Raw genomic sequence first — 21,258 nt, 5'->3', positions numbered from 1 at the left:
CTGCATGAGCATGGCCTTGGCAGGGGGCCATGTTGTGCTAGGAGGAGGAGAGCCTGCATGCCTTGTTCTAGTAGCAGGGATTCTGTTTCCAATGTACATGACACACTGGGTGTCCTGGGCGTCACTTACAAAGGAAGGGCCCCTTGTGCTGCTGAATGTGTTGAAGCTAAGAGAGAGAGATGGAGGCGGAGAGGGAAAGAAAGTCCAGTGTCGGTTGGGGCCCTAGTCACAGATTGCAGAAACCATGGGACAACTATGGCATTTATCCCGCTATGTACAATCCCCATGTTTGTAAGCGTACTCGTACTCACACACACACCATTTAACTCAAGGGTTTTACAGGGACAGCAGATTTGTTTACCTCCGACGTCTATCAGGACGTCTGTCTGTCTGTACCTAGGTATTGTATATTCTAAACCCACACTGGATTTCATTCACTCACTTTCACTTTCTGACACTCTTTTACAAGCAAAGCCCAGTATCGCCCCCCCAAAGCACATTGTGCAAACACAAATGACATATATACCCTGAACTGAGAATGTGCACACGCATTGCTTCCCAATGGGGTTAAGGCATGCACTTGCTTACACATGCTAACATGCCCCGACGCATAATAACGGATGCTCACTCACACTAATAAACACTTACGTGCAGACACACACCCATCCAGACCATGCTTCTCCGCACCTGTCTGTTCGGCACGTTAAGGAGACTTCAACAGCACTACATTCCTGGACGTCAGATACAGGGTGACTTGGGATGGGGGCCTGTGTGTGTGTGTGTGTGTGTGTGTGTGTGTGTGTGTGTGTGTGTGTGTGTGTGTGTGTGTGTGTGTGTGTGTGTGTGTGTGTGTGTGTGTGTGTGTGTGCTTCTAACTTAGAGCTCTGAGTGCCTGGCTAACTGTTGTTATTTGCGAGTGTATATACCCGATCCTCTCTTTGAGCACAATGTACGCCGAAAGTCATGGATGCTGTTAAAGAAACCAACAGTTCAGTCCTTGTTTAATCCTCCACGACAGGCTCCTTCCCTTTCTACGAGGAACCCAAGGGACCCCTGAAGTACCTTTTTTATAATGTGCGAAAAAGTGGCAGGCTAGTCAAGAAGTGAATCTTCTTAGCAGAGTTCCAGTTGTCCTAAAAGGGGAGTGGGGCACTCTGTTTTGACGATTTAAAATTTACTACGATGTCCCCTCGTTATTTGGCAAATTCCAATGTAACTGTAACTGTGAACCTGGAGTTCTGCTGAGGAAGCCTAAAATTCCCTCCACTAGCCATATAATCCCTCGTTCTCCTCTCATTTTCTTCTTCTCTTCCTACCCACCCTCCATGCTCTCTTTCTCCAAAATGTTAATCTTAATCTAAATGCGCATCTATGCCATCTATCAGAGTACTTTTTGAAATTTCACAGCAGTATTGAAGAACACAATAATGCGTAACCCATCTCTTGTTCATGATACTAAAACAGTTTGCATTGTAATTTTGAATTGCCATCGAAGGCGTTACATATAGCAATGTATCAGATTTTAATTCAAAGATGTATTTGAAAACAACCTATTTTAATATTTCATAAACTTTGCTTGGTTCATAATAATAATATAATCAAACGCCCCAGTTAAGACTGTGGTTAGGGTGTGTACATGAGAGATTCAAATCAATAATTGTATTTAAACTGGCATCATACATTTGGTACATTTCAAAAATGGATTTCAGTGATAGTATGTAAGTAGTGACTTATTAACGTCCTCATGTTGTATGTTTTCTTCTGCAGAAGGCTCGGATGATCCCCAGGCAGCTGGGTTCTCGCCTCCCTCCAGCCCCAACCCAGCCAAGAAGCCCAGTTCCCTGAACTGGTCCTTCCCTGACAAGATCAAGTCCCCACGCACGGTCAGGAAAATCTCCATGAAGATGAAGAGGCTTCCGGAGCTGAGTCGTAAGCTCAGCGTCAAGGGGTACCCCAGCAACGCCAACAGCAGCAGTGGCGGGGGCAACAGAGGCAGCCAATCAGAGACCAGGGCCAACTCCTTTAGGCTGAAAAGCTCGGGTCCCGAGGCTATGGCAAACTCCTCGAGACATCCCAGGTTCTCTACGCCCGGTGGAGGAGGGCAGGCGAGCCACAACGTTATCTCACGCTACCACCTGGACAGCAGTGTCTCCACCCAGCACAACTACGGCAAGAAGGAGAACAGTGGCGTGTCCAAGTCTGCCATTAAAGGTGGCTATCTCAGTGACGGAGACACCCCCGAGCTGGTCGCCAAGTCTGGGAAGCGCGGCTGCACGGAGGGCAGCGGGCGGAAGTGTAAGGAGTTGGGTCCCGGGAGTGTGGGAGCCGAAAAGGCGATTGGGGGCACGGGGACTGCTGCCGGAGGGGGGGGCCCTCCAAAGCTGCACGGAACTGAGCTAGACATCGACGCCTTCCGCCCATACAGTTTCAGCCTGCAGCCAAAGTGCAGCCAGTACATCTCGGGGCTGATGAGCCTACACTTCTATGGCGCAGAGGATCTGAAGCTACCGCGCGTGGACTCACGTGATGTCTACTGTGCCATACAGGTGGACTCTGTGAACAAGGCACGAACTGCCCTGCTCACCTGCCGCACCAGCTTCCTGGAGATGGACCACACGTTTAACATCGAGCTGGAGAACGCCCAGCACCTCAAGCTGGTGGTGTTCAGCTGGGAATCAGCGCCCAAGCAGCGCAACCGCGTCTGCTGCCACGGCATGGTTGTGCTGCCGGCGCTTTTCCGTGTAACACGCAGCCACCAGCTGACCGTGAAGCTGGAGCCACGTGGGCTGATCTACGTTAAGCTTAACCTGATGGAGCACTGGCAGAACTCACTGGACGGGGGTTGGGACGGCAGCCGGGAGCGCCGGGTGTTTGGCGTGGAGGCGTGGCGCGTGGTGGAGCGGGAGAGCACGGGGCTCCTGGTGCCACTGCTCATACACAAGTGCATCACTGAGATCGAGAATAGAGGCTGCCAGGTGAGTCAGAACCCCTTAAATAACCTGAGCTGAAGCATGTCTGAAGAAAATATTATCAATAGTAATTCTGAAGTAATGGAGTTATGGAAACAAAACTTTAACATTACCTTGAATGATGCTGCCATGCGGCAGGTTTATTTAATGACGTTGTGTCGCTAATGGGAAGGGCATTTAGTGCATAAAGTACAGTAAGCCTGTTTAGTAAAAAACTCTGGCCCTGCAGCCATTGGTGATGCATAAAAGAGTGTCCTATATCCACACTCATGGAACAAACCAGACAGAACAGAACACCACAACCCTGGTGCTTGCACTTCCTTCTATGCCTTTAGAGTGGCCTTTGTATCCAGCTGAGTGGGGAGAGCTGCAGGGAGGAGCCCAAGAGGGATGTGTGGGAGGGAGAGGGAGGGAGAGAGATCTCTCCCATTCAAGCCTTGCGAGTTGGTCCAGGGTGAGCGAAAGCCAGCCCTTTTGCCACTAGCGTGCAGGAGGAATAAGAGAATCCTATTCCTCCTAATTAAGGCCAAGACTGGCAGTAAAACTGTCAGGCCATTGGTTGTGGTAGCTCCCTATAGGGGGGCATGCCAGGGGCAGAGGGTGCTGGGTTAAACAGTAAGTCCCATGAAACGCTCATCTGTCAAGCAGCACACACTTCTCCCCATCCCCATTTCACGGTTACTGCTAGGTAACCGCCAGTTGCCTGCAGTTCTTGTTGCTGTGTTCTGTAGTGGTGTTTTCTGGGTTGTTACATGTAATGTCTGACATAAACCATAGTTGAACCTGCTCAAGTGGATTTCTGACATGTAAGTTGATAGCATGAATATAATAACGTTTTCTTTCTATTTGGATCCAACACATGCATGCACTAATATCTAAGTGTCGTTGGTGTCCAGTATATGCTACAATCATATAATAATCTGCCATTATACAACAAAGAAAACAGTTGTTCAGCTGTGAAATATCAGCGATTTACAAATGTCAGGTGTAAGGTGGGTTTGTGTTTGTCCCCTGTTGGAGATGACGTGACTAGGGGGTAGGTTTTAGGGGGTGTCCAGGTTAGTGACCATGAGGGTGAGGTCTGTGGGAGGGTACGGGGATTTGGACGCAGGATGCCAGATATCTTGCTGCTGCTGCTATTGTTATGTTGTTTGTATTCGTCCCAAACAGGTATCCAAGTTGTGTCTCTCTCTCCCCTCCCTTTTACAAAGCCCTAGCACAGTTTTGGTGGTGACATTGTAGCCAGTTGGATAATAATTGGCAACTGCTATGTGTTGGGGACGGTTTATACTTGTGTGTGTGTGTGTGTGTGTGTGTGTGTGTGTGTGTGTGTGTGTGTGTGTGTGTGTGTGTGTGTGTGTGTGTGTGTGTGTGTGTGTGTGTGTGTGTGTGTGTGTGTGTGTGTGTGTGTCGTAGTTTATTTTACAGAGCTGAGGACCGATGTCTCTTTCCTGTCCTGTGTGTGTGTGTGGTGAGGATAATTCTTATCTTGCAGAGGTACAAAACTCAGTGGGAAATATTGTCTATAGACAATATCAGTCCTGCAGTCACACAATGCTGGCTGCCATTGTTGTCTAGAAAGTTGGATTGTCTGATTCATTGTTGTTTCTCTGGGCCTTAACATTCACAAGCTAGTTGCTGCTAGTGGGTGTTGCCCGGCAGCAGGACTCAGGAGTGAAGGAAGGAACTCGTCAATGGTACCAGCTGTTCCTTGTTTGTGCTCTGTGACTCTCTAAGCCCCATAGAAAAAGGGTTTCTTTTTTATTTTCCTCAATGGACTTGTTGTTCATTGTACCCAATGACTTGTGTTTACTCACGCACAAAACTAAGGCCCTGCCTAATCTCTCGTTCTCTTTTCCCCATTCGTTTAAGGGTTTCGAAACACTGCCCACCTCACAGGACTCACTCACTCACTCACTCCCTCAATAGTTTGCCTGGATGGATGTGTAACAAAACTATTAAGACAGTGGTCCGTGGCAAAACATATAAAGGCTGTGAAGGAATGTCTTTGTGTGTATAACCGACCTGGTCTCAACCTGCCATTCACAGCCCACTGACTGAGTTGCCAGGGCAACTGCAGCAGATGGTCTGCTATGCCAAATTCCAGGCTGACACATGTAGGAGAGATGTCCAGGTAGTCTGGCCTATTTCCAACAAAACGGGGGGGGGGGGGGGAGAAGCAAGAAGAGTTGGATTGAAGGAGCCTGTTATGACCTGTTCAACTTACTTACTTTGTGTAAGGTTACATATAGGTAATTCTTGGCCTAAGATTTAGAGGTGCTGATCCTCATCCCAGCCGCTTCACACTCGGCTGCGAACCGATCCAGTGAGTGGTGAAGTTCACAGGCAGATGATGCCATCAGGACCACATCATCTGCAAAAAGCAGTGATGAGATCCTAAGCTCACCGAACTGCAACACCTCCCTACCATGAACGTGGACACAGCTCTCGCTTTGGGAGTATAGAGATTGGATGGCCCTGAAAACACATGTAGTACTGGATGGGCATACTCCGAGGCCCCCTCGAGGATCCTTGCGAAAAGCTGGTCTGTGGTTCCACCTCCGCGGCAGAATCTGCATTGTTCCTCAAGTTTGACAATCGGCCAAACCCTCCTTTCCAACACCTTGGAGTAGAATTGACAAGGGAGGCTGAGTAGTGTAATACCCCTGTATTTGGCACACACTCTCTGGTCCCCCTCTTTGAACAGGGGAGCAACCACCCAGGTTTGCCACTCTTTCGGCACTGTCCAAGACTCTTACGGCCTGAAGAGGGGTGTCAACCAAGACAGCCCCTTCACAACCAGAGTTTTCAGCATTTCTGTCCGGATCTCATCAATCTCTGGGGCTTTGCCATTATGGAGTTGTTTCACTTCCTCAGTGACTTCCCCCAGGGAAGTTGACGAAGAACCCCCATCAGCCTCCTGCTCTGCCTCTACCATAGAGGGCGTGTTAGTCGGATTCAGGAGTTCCTCAAAGTGCTCCTTCTACCGTCCGACTATCCCCTCAGTTGAGTTCTGCAACTGCCTCGATCCTCCTCCGGGATAACACATCCCGGAAGGCCTCCTTCGTCAGTCAGACTATTTTCCTGACAACCCTCTCGTCCAATGGGGTAAACACTTCTGAGTATCCTCACACCAGCCCGGTCCAACCCCTATGCAGGAGTATGGTTCCAGAGCTGAGACAGTGCTTAGAGGTAAGCCCCTCCAGATCTAACTGGTACCATTCCCACTCCTCCCTCACAAGCTCCGGTTCCTTCCCCCACAGCGAGGTGAAGTTCAACGTCCCAAGGGCCAGCTTCTGCCATGTGGCAGCGCACTCTACCCCAGCAGGTCTTCCTGTGAGTGGCCGGCCCACAGGCCGGAGCGGGCGGTTGTGCTCGGCCGGGCTCCGTGGCAAGCCCCTCAAAAACGAGCCCTCCGTCTTGGCCTGGCTCCAGACGGGGGCCTTGGGTTTCCTCCGTTCAGGGTCTCTCCTCCTCTTGCTCTATTTTCCATGGAATCTTTGTGAACCATTCTTAGGCTGGCCCCTCACCTGAGACCACTCTGCCATGGGAGACCCTACCAGGAGCCCCAGGCTCCAGACAAGATAGCCCTCAGGTTCAAACAAACCTCCGACATGATAAGGTGATGGTTCCTGGTTCCTTTCTGATAATAATGATATTGATGATTATGCACAATAAAAAGTCTTAAAGGAAATTCCATCTCCTGTGTCATATTTATAGTATAGTTATAGTATAGTAGTATAAGTATTTCGTATTATTTTAGCAACATTTTTCTCTTTGTTGCAGAGAAGTGGCATTATGCCACTTTAAGGGTGAGTTGAACTGGGTGGACAGTGGACACAGTGCTTTTGTGTTGTTATGTAAGTTGTGAGTACATGAGTTGGCAGGGTTACTTTTACTTGTTGGTTGCCATTTCTTCAACAAGTCCCAAAACGGCTAATGCGGCTTGCCACCTGCTGTGCTACCTGGGGACTGTTTGGCTGAAGCTGCGTCTTTGAGACATTGATGTTAGGATACAATGTATTTTCACTGCTAAAATGAATCGTTTGAATTGGGTTTTGGAGTCTAATCACATAATGTCATGCTTCGATATCTTTACAGGAATCCAAACAACAAATCTAAATGAACTAAAATGGGTCCCGCGATTAATTATCCCATTAAGTGACACACAACATAACTAATTTATCCTGAGTTGGACTTCAGACTGCTGGACTTCACCACACATTCCTGCGTTCTAGCCAAGTTGTCATTCAATATTAGGCCTTTTCCAATAGCACATTGTTTGGACGGACGTAGACTTGATCGATAGGGCTGTAAAAATGTCCACCTAGCTTGACCTACTTTGTCTGTTTCTGTGTGTATTGGTGTATGTGTGTGTGCGCGATTTTCCAGGTGGTGGGTCTCTACCGTCTTTGTGGTTCGGCGGTGGTGAAGAAGGAGCTACGGGAGGCGTTTGAGCGAGACAGCCTTGCCACAGAGCTGTGGGAGAACACCTATCCCGACATCAATGTCATCACAGGTAACTGTAGTCATCAACACCATGGTTATAACGATCACAGCAAAGGCATGCTTGCATTGACTGTCTGCAAAAATTTCGAGGAGTTTTCTGTTTGTAGTTAACCAACATCACAGTTCAGGTTATGCTGGCGCACAATCTACACACGCATATATATTTATCTTTTTTTTGTCCCACTTGGCTCCCAATTTAAGATTTTTTTTTCGTCTTTGGTATTGTTGTGGGCAACAATTTTTGCATTGGTCCAGAAGGGTTTGCAGCAAAAAAACGCTGCAGCTATGATCTTCAAAAACGGCAAAGCAATTGAATACTTCAGGGCAATAGCGCCCCATTAATATACGTCCTCTAAAAGTGCTTGTTTAGACTTTGACAGGCTCAGATTATATTCTAAAATTATGTTAAGGATCCATACAGAGGAATACAACCAACTCTTGACCAACAAAATGAGTTGCAGTCACCTGTAGTTCAACCAGCTATCTCATTGGACTGTGTTATGGCTCCAAGGCTGTGGAGCTGTGGTGGAGGTCGAAGAATGTCCCTTCCATTCCTCGGTCTTGGGATCAGAGGTAGAAAGTATTTGATTGTTTTTTATACAATAGGGTTTGTTTATAAAAGTTTATTATTCGGTGTGATGATCAGATTATGATATGTATTATAATATTGTCACTTTAAGCATAATGCATCACTCTCTGTGATGTATGGGGAAGGTAGGTGTTTAAGATGGGTGTAGAGGGTGTACAGAAAGTATTTGGTTGGAGTTCATGGAGGAGAAACATGGTCATGATTTTTCTCCCACCTCCCTTCCCACAGTGAAAGAGGAAGGCGACAGGAGCGGCTGTTGGTTTTGGGAAGAGGCCCTTTGTGGGCCTCCTTCTATCATGCGGATGCTTTGATCGGCATACATTTGCATTGCAGGGCAGAAAACACAGTTAACAGTTGAACGGCTTCGGAAAAAAGGGCACCAGTGCTGGAGGTGACTGTCAGTCTTTTCTCACCGTTCAAATGTACCCTGCTCAGCTGAAAAAGGGTGGCTGCTTCACTCATGTGTGTGTGTTTGTTGGAGTTGGGTCAATGGTGTTATTGTTAACTGCAATAAGGGAGATGTCAGTTTGTGATGGTCATGGATCTTACACTTGTGTGTGCGAGTGTGCATTCACAAACGCACCATTTTTTGCATTCTCACTTTTGGATGTGCTGAGTCATACCATGCCGAGCTGAATTGAGTTTCCAATATCATTTCAAAAGCACTGTGCTGTGCCAAACCGGGCCTGATATGGATAATCTCTGAGGTAAGGCCAAAGCGAGCCCGTGTGTGTGTGTTTGTGTGTATTAGTGCTGTCAGTTTAACAGTGTTAATTTTTTTATCGCGCGATTAACGCTCTTCCGGCTTGGCAAACGTTGTCGTTTTTTCGACTTCAGTATCAACAACTAGTCACGTTAGAAAAACTACAACACCATACCAGATCTAGCTACACCGCAAACAAAACAACAAGTACGCCGCACAAACTTGTTGGGGGAATCAAGGATAGGGAGCGGGTGAAAAACTTCTTAAAAGTGTGCGTGTGTTTTTGTGTCACTCTGTTCGAGCCTACACGAGAGTTGTTGTCATTAGCTGTTACGTCTTTTTGACCAATCGCAGTTCAAGGCCCACCTGGGCTGTACCACTTTGGGAGGGGCCACTCAGTTACTCCCCTCTAGACAGCCCCAAAACGTTAACGGCCCACCGGGAATTCTCCCGACTCTCCCGATTACCACTTCCCCACCGTGTGTGTGTGTGTGTGTGTGTAGGCGTTATTCGATAGCCTGGTAATGTGTATAGGCCTACGTACGGTATAGAAATTGAAAAAAATAAAAGCCTGGGCTATTGAAGTTTTACGGTAGGCCTGCCACTGTCATGCACCTACCCGATGTCAAGTGGACCGGGTTGAATTCACTGCGGGTCTCTCTTCCTATATCCATCTTGCCAAATATATTTTATTCACACACTCTCTGATCTAGCAGCACGAAATCAAGGGATATTTAGAATAGAAAAAAATGTGTGATTAATCGCGAGTTAACTATGACATTAATGCGATTAATCGCGATTAAATATTTAAATCGCTTGACAGCACTTTATATATATATTAGAGCTGTCAAGCGATTAAAATATTTAAAAGTGATTAATCGCATTAATGTCATCGTTAACTCACGATTAATCGCGATTAATCGCAAATTATTTTTCTATGCTAAATATCCCTTGATTTTTTTGTCCCAGAATTCTTCTCATTGTAATTCTCTTATCAACATGGTGAAGTGCATCGGCTTGCCTTGTGCAAATTATTTTTTATTGATAACAACATTGGCATATACTGATCAAAACAGGACGATACAAAAAAAGAGCCTATAGTGCAATTAAACGACTGCTTTGAACAAATGTCATTTGAACATAGCAGTCAGGCTACTGCTTCTTTGTTTTGAGCCAAAAAAAGATTTTTTTTTTTTTTTTTTTTTAATAAAATAATTCCGTTAATCGCGTGATAAATTTTTTAACGCCGTTAAAATTGGTTTGCGTTAACGCCGTTAATAACGCGTTTCACTGACAGCTCTAATATATATATATATATATATATATATGTATGTATGACTGGAGATAGGATAGGTTAATTCACTTGAGGTGGTTAACAGTCTGGTTATGTTATCAAGGACTACGCTACTTTGAGATGCCCCTGGAATCCCCACGTTTTTTTCCAGTGTAAAGCAAGCAAAAGAAAAAAAAGGAAGTTGATTTATATATTTTTATAAGATTCAGGGCTAATTAAATACTATCTGAGGCTTTAGCCCCGAATGAATGAAATGAAACGCCACTGGCATGAAGTAGATATGGACCAAAGGAGAAGTAATATCTTGACTTTGGTCAGCCTTGTGGAAGAGTCATTGGTCAGCATTGAGCGGGGCCTTAAAGTGCAGAAATAATCCCTCCCAATTTATCTCCGGATACAGAAAAGGAATAAAATTAGTATCCATAGATACTTTGACCATGCACACCATATACCAAGACCTGTCTTATTAAAGGAGCATTTCACCAGTGGAGGCATGAATATGTATTGAAATTGGGTCCTATATGTAGTCGAATAATAAAATAAAATTCTAATTTGGTGCCGTCTTGACTGAGAAAAAGCAGAAAGGGACTTTTTGGCGCTTGTGGATTGAAGACAACAACTCCCAGCATGCACCTAGATGCACAGCTTCGCTGGCCACTCCGGCTGATCTAGATCTCCGCCTATCGGACACCTCGCTGTTCCATCTACCAAGCTGATACCGCAAGACTGCTTGAAAATCATTTCACACAACATTTCTAGTGAAGAGTATTAGTTGGTGAACTCAGTGAATTAGTCCTCGTTTGTATTTCTTTCGAAATGGTGTAATTTTGCATGGGGCCATCTTCTTTGTCAGATCCTGTACCTTCCGCCATTGTACTTCAGTTTTATCAACAGCCTCTGTTAGCTTAGCTTCAGATGCTGTGGATGTTAGTTTCTGCTGGTGAAGTCCCACCCACTGGCACTGCTCTAATAGGTCTGTAGCGTCAGTGGGTCCCACCCCCTATAGGGGGGTGGGACTAGTGCTTGTAGTCTTACGAGAATCCTCGTCATATTGCGTCATCTTAAACAGATAGTGTTGAAAATCAATGTGGATCTCTCCAGAAAAAAGGTAATGATGCACGACCATTCAAAAATACGAGTGGGTTTCTTTCTAAGGATACAAAGCTTAATGGAAATGGGTAAAGTTTCCCTTTAAGAGTACAGTGGACCAATTGGGAACTTTTTTCAAGAGGAAACCTGCATGTCTTGGATTGAATAAAAGACAGGAACCATGATGTTTCCGTCATCCACGTAAAAGGGAGAGCTCAGCACAGTTATGGATCTGAAACCAGCTTTGCCAGCTCATTCCTTCACCCACACCCCTCCACAACAACACACTTCACTCCCCCCCCCCGACCTTCCAAACTCAGCTGCTTATTGTAGCCCTGGCCCAGTGAAGACATGGAAAGTCATTAACAAGTGCCCCCTTTGTTGCCGAACAAACACAGATGGTATTTGGCTCATGAATGGGGGATTAGTTGAACCCTTGGCCGGCCAGGGGAGCAGTCAGCCTTGCCTTCGTGTCGGAACGCTGTGGTTCTATTCCGTGGTACAGAGAACTGCATGAAGATTAAATGCAAGCCTTTATTTTTGTGTTTGTTTTTTTGATTGTTGTTTTGTTATAGGTCTTTAATGTGTTCTCTTTAGTGGCATGAGATTGCTCTGAGCAATTCCCAGAGCATAATTAATGATGATTGTTTTTGGGGGACTTATTTATTTAACTTGTTGACATGTGGACATTGACAGACATTTGCATGCATCACAATTCTTTATGCATTTTGTAAGTTTGGGATGGTTCATTCATTTCTAACTACTCCCTAATGAAGGGCCGAGACTGACTGTGAGGCACCTGCAGAGCACTGCCACACTCACTGTGTGTGCCCGCATGTTTGTATATCTATGAGAGAGAGAGAGAGAGAGAGAGATTGATTCTTAAAACTGGAAAGAGACTCCTTCGGTGGAGTCCACTGAGCATATGACACCACCAATGCACCACTGCTGGTTGAAACACAAAAACTCATCGGTCTTCTTATAGTATGCAAAATCAGCTGCCACCCTGGTCCTGACCATCACTTTAAATATCCCCACTAAATCCTTCCCATTGCCCTCCTCCTTCTCAGTCTTGTGAGTTTTATAGATGGCCAGCTTTGCCAGAGCGAGAAGGAAATTTGCCAGTGTTCATTTTCCTTTTCTCTCCTTACTGTACCTTACTGAAAATACTAACAGATACTGATTAAACAGAAACTCAAGTTTCCCCTACAATGTCTGCAGAAGAGAAAGCAAAGGCAACAATCTGGAGAGCAGGTGTCCCTCTCCTCTCGATACACACTTTGGAGACAACCAAAGATCAGGGAAAACCACACTTTCTTGTATTCCAGCTACCACGCTGCTTGCTGCACCAGGTCTGGCGCTGGCCGTTTTGGTGTCCTAGGCGACTCGACATTAAATTGCGCCCTGGACTGGACTTCAGGGGAGGGGAGGGGGGGATTGTCCTGTGTACTACGGTGAGGGTTTCAGTGCGCCCTAACAATTAATCCCCCGCCCCCTTCCTTATCCGTTTCATTTAGCTTGTTTTGTATATTTTAATTAATTAATTAAGGGCGCCAGCAGAGGGTGCCCCAATCACATTTGCCGCCCTAAGCGATCGCCTAGGTCGCCTATGCCGAGCGCCGGCCCTGGCTGCAGCACTGAGGCTGGTCGGGAGCGAGACCCTGAGCCTGCCCAACAGGTCAGCCACCAGGCGCAGAGACCTCAGTCCAGGGCACTGACCTTCCTTTCTCACGGTCTAGCAGGTGTCCCAACTTGGTCATGCCTGCTCCCATGAAAGCCGAGATCTAGCTATCCCCAACTCTCTCCTGGTTAGGCATGAGGAAATAAAAAAAGGGGTCTCTTCTGTACCATAATGTTCATCTTGTTTTCTAGACACAGTTAAAATAGTTAAAATGAAACCCTTGTATCCATTGATTGTTCCTCATCAGAAAAAAATGTCTGTCCAGTGAAAAAGCCCCAATGCATCACAGACCGCGCAAAGGAATCCCAAAGCACACCGTCAGGCGCATGGAGGAGACATTGGACCGTCTGTAGTCTCAAAGAGGCGACCTTACTTGCTAGGTGAATCAGTCCCTGCCCTCCTTCAGCCACTGGCAGGCACAAAACCCCCGGGGCCAGCCAATGATAACCATCCCAAAATACATTTACAAAAGTCTTCTGAAGACTACAGAGGAGGGACACAGGGGGGTCAACTACGAATGCTCTGTGCCACAACATCGACGCCGCCAGGTTATTGACCACCAGCATCCGCCCTCTATACGAGAGCTGTGGTAATATCCACCTCCACCGTTGAAACAGATCTGCTATCTTCTCTTCCATACCCTCCCAGTTCTTATCCATATATCCAACAGTTCCTAGATATACCCCCAAAAACATAAAGCCATCCAAATTCCAGACGCAACGTTGTGGCAAAACCGGTGATGTCGAGTCCTGCCAGTCTCCAATTAAAAAATAACATTTCGACCAGTTAATCTTAGCAGACGCAGCTCTTTGGTAGGTTTGTAGAACCTGAGAGCACCTTCACATCCTCCTGCGACTGCAGAATCACTGTTACATCATCCGCATAGGCTGTTAGTGACATGGTAGAGGCCTGTGGAATCCCTGATGCAGCGATGGTTCCCAGGCGTGCCCTCAGCATTACAAGGTGAGGTTCAATAGCGATAGCATAAAGGAGCCCAGAGGGGCCCCACCCCTGCCGTATACCTCTGGAAACAGAGAATGATCTGGTGAGTTAGCCGTTTATTTTAAGGATGGTAAAAATTTCTTAACATAGCAACTTGATGAGGCCTATGAAAGCTGGACCAAACGCAAAAGCCTCTAAAGTCCTAAACAGAAAGCCATGGTCAACCCGATCAAAAGCCTGGTCTAAGGAGAGAAGACCCAGGTTCACATTATGATAGGCAGCTGTGGTTATGATGTCCAGAGCCAAAAACAGGTTATCAAAAATGTATCGATTTGGAATGCAGTATGTGTGATCACTATGGACCACTGAGCCTACTACAGTCTTTAACCTATTGGTGGGTGCTCTGGAGAAGATCTTTGTGTCCACGCATAGGGGAGAGACAGGGCGCCATTTTTTAGGTTTCCCAAATCCCCTTTTATGGGCAGCAAAGACAGGACTGCCCTATGACAACTTAAAGGGAGATTGCCCTGTCCAATAGACTCCTGGAGGACAGTATGCAGGTCTTGCCCTAAAAGAGACCAGAAAGCCTTATAGAACTCCCCCAACAGACCATCTAAACCAGGTGACCGGCCTGTTCTGTTGTACTGCCTGGGTGAGCTCACTGTAGGAAAGGGGGTGCTCTAGCCTCAGGGCCTCCTCTCCTAATTGTGGTAAATCTTGCAGGAGCTCATCCCCCGCAGATTTATCACAATCCTCAGCTCTAAACAGATCTTCATAAAACAAGAATGAAACTGACCTGATGTCTGCTGGGTCAGCTGTCTCTCTTCCACCAGGGAGCTTGAGACGCTGCATGTGTTCAGTATTTGATGTCCGCTTCTCTAATAAAAATCTTGTCCTAGATATCCTGTTCCTTGCAGATACTGCTGTCGGTGTGGGGAAATCCTAATGGAGCCATTAACACATTGGGCCCTATCTTGCATCCGGCGCAATGGACTTTCTAAATGGCGCATGTGTCGTTGCTAGTTTGCAACTGGCGCAGAGCGTTCTTTTCCCTCCATCGCCACGTGTTGGTAAATTAGGGAATGTACTTGCGCCCCAAGGGGGGGTTCGGCAAAAGGAGGAGGCGTGTTCTGGCGCAAACGGTCCCTGGTGCTATTTTGCAGTTTCATAAAACAATTCCGCCACAAACCAGGAAATACCTCGTTTAAAGTCAGTGGCGCGTTGTTCAGATGCTACTTTAAGGAACATGCATAATGTTGCTTGTGCACCTCGAGCATACACTTTGCTTCTCTCATCTACCTAGCCACACATTTTTGGTAAATTATTTGGGAAAGAACAGCTGATACAGCGATAATAATTTGTACTTTTAAATCAGTGCATCTGCAAACACCGTACAGCAAACGCATATTTTCTTGACACTGACATTGTGTACAAGCCCATAACTTTTAGGATTGATGAGTATTTGATCGTGAGTAAACATTGTTTTACCGCGAGTGAGTGTTAAATAGAATGAGTGATGCGGGCTCGCGTGTGTGTATGTGTAAAAGAATTAATGAATGCGGCCGTGCGTGTGTGCGTCCGTCCATCCGTTAAAACACACGCAAACTAAACACATAACGCATAATACAGTCCATGGAAATGTATATTAACGGGGGACACATACGAACACAAGTCGATAACGATAATGCATACAATACTGGTAATAAACGATGTTTGTTAATGTATTGCGTATATCATTAAATAGAACCACAGTTACCGCATATCATATGTGTGTTAAGTTTTCTTTGCCGAAATTCATTTATCCACCGGTAAAATAGCAACATCCCCTCAGAACCGCCCACAAAGCTACTTGCGTTTGCGCCCCTGTAACATACCGGGCCCTACTGTGCCCTGTATGTTAATGTAACCTGCACATATACATTTGCAGTTTTGTTAATAGTTATCTATCTTGAAGAGCTACAGCTCGTATGAATGAAAGTTGAACAATATGCAGGGTAGTGTAGTAAATGAATCCTTGAAAGTAAATCCAGTTATTGTAACCTTAGAGTAGCCACGGTCAGATAGTCCCAGCAAAAAAATAATATCAGGCCTTGAAATAGGCTGGGAAAGTCGAGGCAACTGTAAAGTAGCCAAATACATAATTTACATCTAATTAATTGTACCATTTAATCATGTAACTATGTTTAATCCCGTTGCCCAAAGTGTGGCTCTCCACTTACTTTGCCAAAGTGGCCCTCGGACTAAAACTGTTGCCCACCCCTGTTGTAGAGGATGTCATGGACTTGTCAGCCCTGTAGTGCTGACGGCTTCATGAACCTTGCACCCAGTTTTATGATGAACTTCGTCATAATAATAATAATAATAATAATAAATGAAATTTATATAGCGCTTAATATGGTACTCTAAGACGCTTTACATATTGGCCTATCAAAACTATGTAAAACAGACTAGGAATAAAAGAAAAACAGAAGAATAAGGTGGGAGTTAGGTGGGGAAGGCTAGTGTGAAAAGGTATGTTTTGAGGGCAGATTTGAAAGAAGAGAGGGTTGGAGAGACTTTGATGTGGGAGGGGAGTGAATTCCAAAGGGTGGGGGCAGCAACTGAGAAGGCCCGATCACCCCAAGTCCGTCGCTCAGTCCGTGGAACTTAGCAGGTTGGCAGAATTGGACCTGAGGAATCGGGAGGGGGCGTGGTGATGGAGGAGGTCGGCAAGGTAGGGGGGGGCTAGGCTGTTGAGGGCCTTGTAGGTGATGAGTAAGATTTTGTAGTTGATTCTGTGTTTAATTGGAAGCCAATGGAGTCATGTGCAATTGTAGTCCATAAAAGATTTCCATATATTACTTGAAAAAGTACGTATCAGCCATTGAAAATAATCAGACATACTTGGCAGCAGGATACCTCAACCCTTGCATTTGACCTCTCCATGTAGCTGGAAGATGGAAGACCTTTCTCGCTGGAGGAGAAGGTTCAGTGTGGTGAACATTGGCAATGTTGTTTGAAAGAAGAGGAGGTGGCCAGTAGGGGGGTTGGAAAATGCATCCACCAGCCTTCTAAACCTTGGTTGTTTCTAATCTGTTAATAAAGACAGGTTACGCTTAAAAGTACATATTTATTCTGGTTTAATGCCCCTGTACTACTGTCAATGAAAAAAGCATCATACCGTATTTTCCGCACTATAAGGCGCACCGGAGTATAAGCCGCAGCAGCTAAATTGAATGATGTGTACATAAGCCGCACTGGACTATAAACCGCAGGTGTTTTAATGTTTAATTACCATTAGGGCTGGCCCGAATGCCATTTTTCAGGCTTCGAATCAGAGGCGTCGTCAGACCCTTTTTACTGGGGCACGTGCCCCAGTAAAAGTCTCCAGTGCCCCAGTAAAATTCCATTGATCATTATTAAATTAATCTGCAGAAGCACCGATCTCGCTATGGAATCGGCAGGATTCATCAAGTGCATCTCCTGCTGCCTCGGGAGTCTTCAGTCGAGCCTGCCACTTACCAGCCAATCAAAAAACGAAAGGGGCTACATAAAAGCCAATCAGAAAATAGCACTACTGTGTCTGGGTAAGATTTAACGCAACAACCAATGAAAAAAATCAGTTATTTCCGGATTCGTCCACGTGACTCTTCTGAATGTTTCGTTGGAAACCACGGGAGTTGGAAACAGCCCAGAGTAAGTCATCTCCTGTTTTAACGTTACAACAAATTCACAACTTGTTTGACACAAACAATGACAACTTGATTGCTGTTAGAGAATGTTGCCCACATAATTAGCACAATTTTTTCAATACTGAGCGTCTGTAGCCTGTAGTTTTATCACACACACACACACACACACACACACACACACACACACACACACACACACACACACCATGAGTGCACGCACACACGCGGAAAATGAATAATGAATGAAAAATTGTCTGTCTTCAAAACTTGAGGAAGTTTTAGTGGCCAAAAACTTCCTTAACACAAAAAAGAAAATTATGGATATACAGGGTGTTTTTAACATACTGGATCCAACAATGTCCCCAACACTGACACAGATAATTCAGATTGCACTCACAATTCCTGTAAACAGTTGTAGTTGATCTTTCAGTGTGTTGAGAAGGTTCCACACCTGGCTTAGGTCAACCATAGGACAAGGAAGGCTTCACCAACTTTCTCTTTTGTCCATTGAAAAGGAGCAACTATGCAAAGTGAGTCAAAGCCAAGTTATTGACCGCTTTGCCACCATGAAGGCGTGGCGATACAGCTTAATAGTGAGAAAATAATCATTTAAAAAGGCTCTATGCAGTAGTGTATGGCCTTATTTAGTTTAATTTAAGAGATTTGATGGTTCTATAACATTTTCCAAGTTGATTGGTGACAATGAGCCACCTCACCTTAAGTCAGAAATTCTATTAGTTTTAAACCTTGTTTCTTGCCTTTTTAGTCCATGTCGTTTTGTCAAAATTATGCTGTTTCCACACAGCTTCTAAATAAATATAGATGTGTACTTCTCCTGATAAAGAGGTGAAGGTCATAAAGAGACTTTTTGTTTATTTGTCAGTTACCTTATTTGTAAATCTTTGAGATGTGTATGTTTAAATAAATATCATTGTACGGTACTCATGAATCTATCTTTGAATCTTTACCTTTACCAGTGCTTTAATATAGCCTACAGTATCTCATCTCATCATCTCATTTTCGTCCGCTTATCCGGGGTCGGGTCGCGGGGGGAGAAGCTCAAGCAGACTTCCCAGACTTCCCTTTCCCGGGGCACATTGACCAGCTCTGACGGGGGGATCCCAAGGCGTTCCCAGGCCAGTGTTGAGATATAATCTCTCCACCTAGTCCTGGGTCTTCCCCGAGGTCTCCTCCCCACTGGACGTGCCTGAAACACCTCCCAAGGAAGGCGCCCAGTGGGCATCCTTACCAGATGCCTGAACCACCTCAGCTGACTCCTTTCTAAGTAAAGGAGCAGCGGCTCTAATCCGAGTTCCTCACGGATGGCTGAGCTTCTCACCCTATCCCTAAGGGAGACGCCAGCCACCCTTCTGAGAAAACTCATCTCGGCCGCTTGTACCCGCGATCTCGTCCTTTCGGTCATTACCCAGCCCTCATGACCATAGTTGAGGATAGGAACGAAGATCGACCGGTAGATCGAGAGCTTTGCTTTGCGGCTCAGCTCTCTTTTCGTTACAACGGTGCGGTAAAGCGAACGCAATACCGCCCCCGCTGCTCCGATTCTCCGGCCAATCTCACGCTCCATAGTACCCTCACTCGCGAAGACCCCGAGGTACTTGAACTCCTTCACTTGGGCTAAGGACTCATTTCCTACCCGGAGTAAGCAATCCACCGGTTTCCTGCTAAGATTCATGGCCTCAGATTTAGCGGTGCTGATCCTCATCCCAGCCGCTTCACACTCGGCCGCCAGCCGATCCAGTGAGTGCTGAAGGTCACAGGCCGATGATCCAATGAGGACCACATCATCTGCAAAAAGCAGTGACGAGATCCTCAGACCACCGAACTGCAACCCCTCCCCACCACGGCTACGCCTCGATATCCTGTCCATGTATATCACAAACAGGATTGGTGACAAGGCGCAGCCCTGGCGGAGACCAGCACCCACTGAGAACGAAACTGACTGGCTGCCGAGGACGCGAACACAGCTCTCGCTTTGGGAGTACAGAGATTGGATGGCCCTGAGGATAGACCCCCTTACTCCCGCAGCACCTCCCACAGTTTCTCCCGGGGGACCCGGTCAGTGGCGTTTCTACATTAGGGGCAGGTGGGGCAGTGCCCCACCAGACCCACGAGATGGCGCTGTTGAGCAGAAGGCTCAATCCATTCCTACTTCGGGGCAAACTATATATATTTTTATATGCAAAGTAGCGTACATATTTGTGTGAATAAACTTGACTCACAAGCATTATTGCCTTGTTTTGGAGTAATTTGATTTGTGTGTTCTACTGCCTGTGTGCTTGCTTGAATGAACGTTATGTCTATATTTCCGTTTCCTGTTTCCGGAGGGGCAAAGACCCACGCTGCCCCACCGTTACCATAGAAACACCAATGAGCGCGAACCACACCGGCCAAAGTTAAAATTGAGGCTAGGGGCAATTTCAAATTTGCCCCTAGACGTTAACTGCGTAATCTACGTATTCTACGTAATGTAGACTGGGATAATGCGAAACCCGCGAGAACTCTACCCCGAGACTAAGCAAAAAAAACATACAGTCAGTGAGAGTGAGATCGGGAGTTACAGGAGACTACAGAAGAGTTCGCTATCGGTAGATTTTACACAATTTTGAAAGAGTTTTTTAATTAATGAATAACAATAAATAACGTAGATTATTTGCTGAGGGTGCAATTCAGCACATTGCCCTAGGAAGAAAAATTAGAAATAAAACGTTTAGGACCACACAGACCAGACGACTTCATTCTGAACCAGCCTGGTGTGAAAACAAACCAAAATTTCAAGATGGAGTGGTTTGAAAGAAAGACATGGCTAACTGCGAGCACAACAAAAAGAGCACTGTTTTGCTTTCCATGCCTTCTTTTTGGAAATACCACTAACGCAGACTCAGTTTGGACCACTGATGGCTTTAAAGACCTGAAGCATCTGGCGGAAAGAACGGTAAAGCATGAAAGTAGCAAAGCTCATATCAATTGCGCCATGAAATTGGGACTATTGGGACGGGTCAACATCATGGCACAGCTGGACAGTGCTTATCAGCGGAGCATTTTAGAGCACAACAAGCAGGCGGAGGAAAACCGATATGTACTGGGGAGACTGATATCGTGCCTAAAGCTGTGTGGGAAGTGTGAACTGGGTCTGCGTGGTCACGATGTTATACGATATTATTATTATTATAGGCAACATCTTTGTGTCGTACTGAGCGCTAAAGCATGTGAAATGTATTTGAAATAGGATGTCTGCTCCCTGCTGGCACTCAAAATGCAGCCCATAGTATACCTGACTGGTCTATATACGTAGTTCTACTGTTATAATAATCAGCTACCTCTATTTTTGTGACAGTCATATAAATTTGCCCCACCAGAAATTTCAGGCTAAAATCGCCACTGGACCCGGTCATACGCCTTCTCCAGATCCACAAAACACATGTAGACCGGATGGGCATACTCCCAGGCCCCCTCCAGGATCCTTGCGAGAGTGAAGAGCTGGTCCGTAGTTCCACGTCCGGGGCGAAAACCGCATTGTTCCTCTTCAATCTGAGGTTCGACGATCGGCCGAACCCTCCTTTCCAGCACCTTGGAGTAGACTTTACCAGGGAGGCTGAGAAGTGTGATACCCCGGTAATTGGCACACGCTCTCTGGTCCCCCTTTTTGAACAGGGGAACCAGACCACCCCGGTTTACCACTCCTTTGGCACTGTACCCGACTCCCACGCGATGTTAAATAGGCGTGTCAACCATGACAGCCCCTCAACACCCAGAGCCTTTAGCATTTCTGGCTGGATCTCATCAATCCCTG

At 46.1% G+C, this 21,258-nt stretch overlaps 1 protein-coding gene across 1 annotated transcript in view; it reads left to right on the top strand.

Annotated features, from left to right (window-relative positions):
• The window catches only part of syde2 (synapse defective 1, Rho GTPase, homolog 2 (C. elegans)), an 86,636-nt gene that overhangs the window by 28,944 nt on the left and 36,434 nt on the right, over window positions 1-21,258 (top strand). Inside the window, exons 4-5 of the mRNA XM_030372742.1 lie at window positions 1,768-2,975; window positions 7,362-7,488. Coding sequence (XP_030228602.1) covers window positions 1,768-2,975; window positions 7,362-7,488 — 1,335 coding nt within the window. The remainder of the gene's footprint in view (window positions 1-1,767; window positions 2,976-7,361; window positions 7,489-21,258) is intronic.

Source organism: Gadus morhua, chromosome 12 (assembly GCF_902167405.1).
Source record: "Gadus morhua chromosome 12, gadMor3.0, whole genome shotgun sequence".
Taxonomy (NCBI): Eukaryota; Metazoa; Chordata; class Actinopteri; order Gadiformes; family Gadidae; genus Gadus; species Gadus morhua.
Note: the sequence above shows the minus strand (reverse complement) of the source record. Positions and strands in the feature narration are given on the sequence as shown.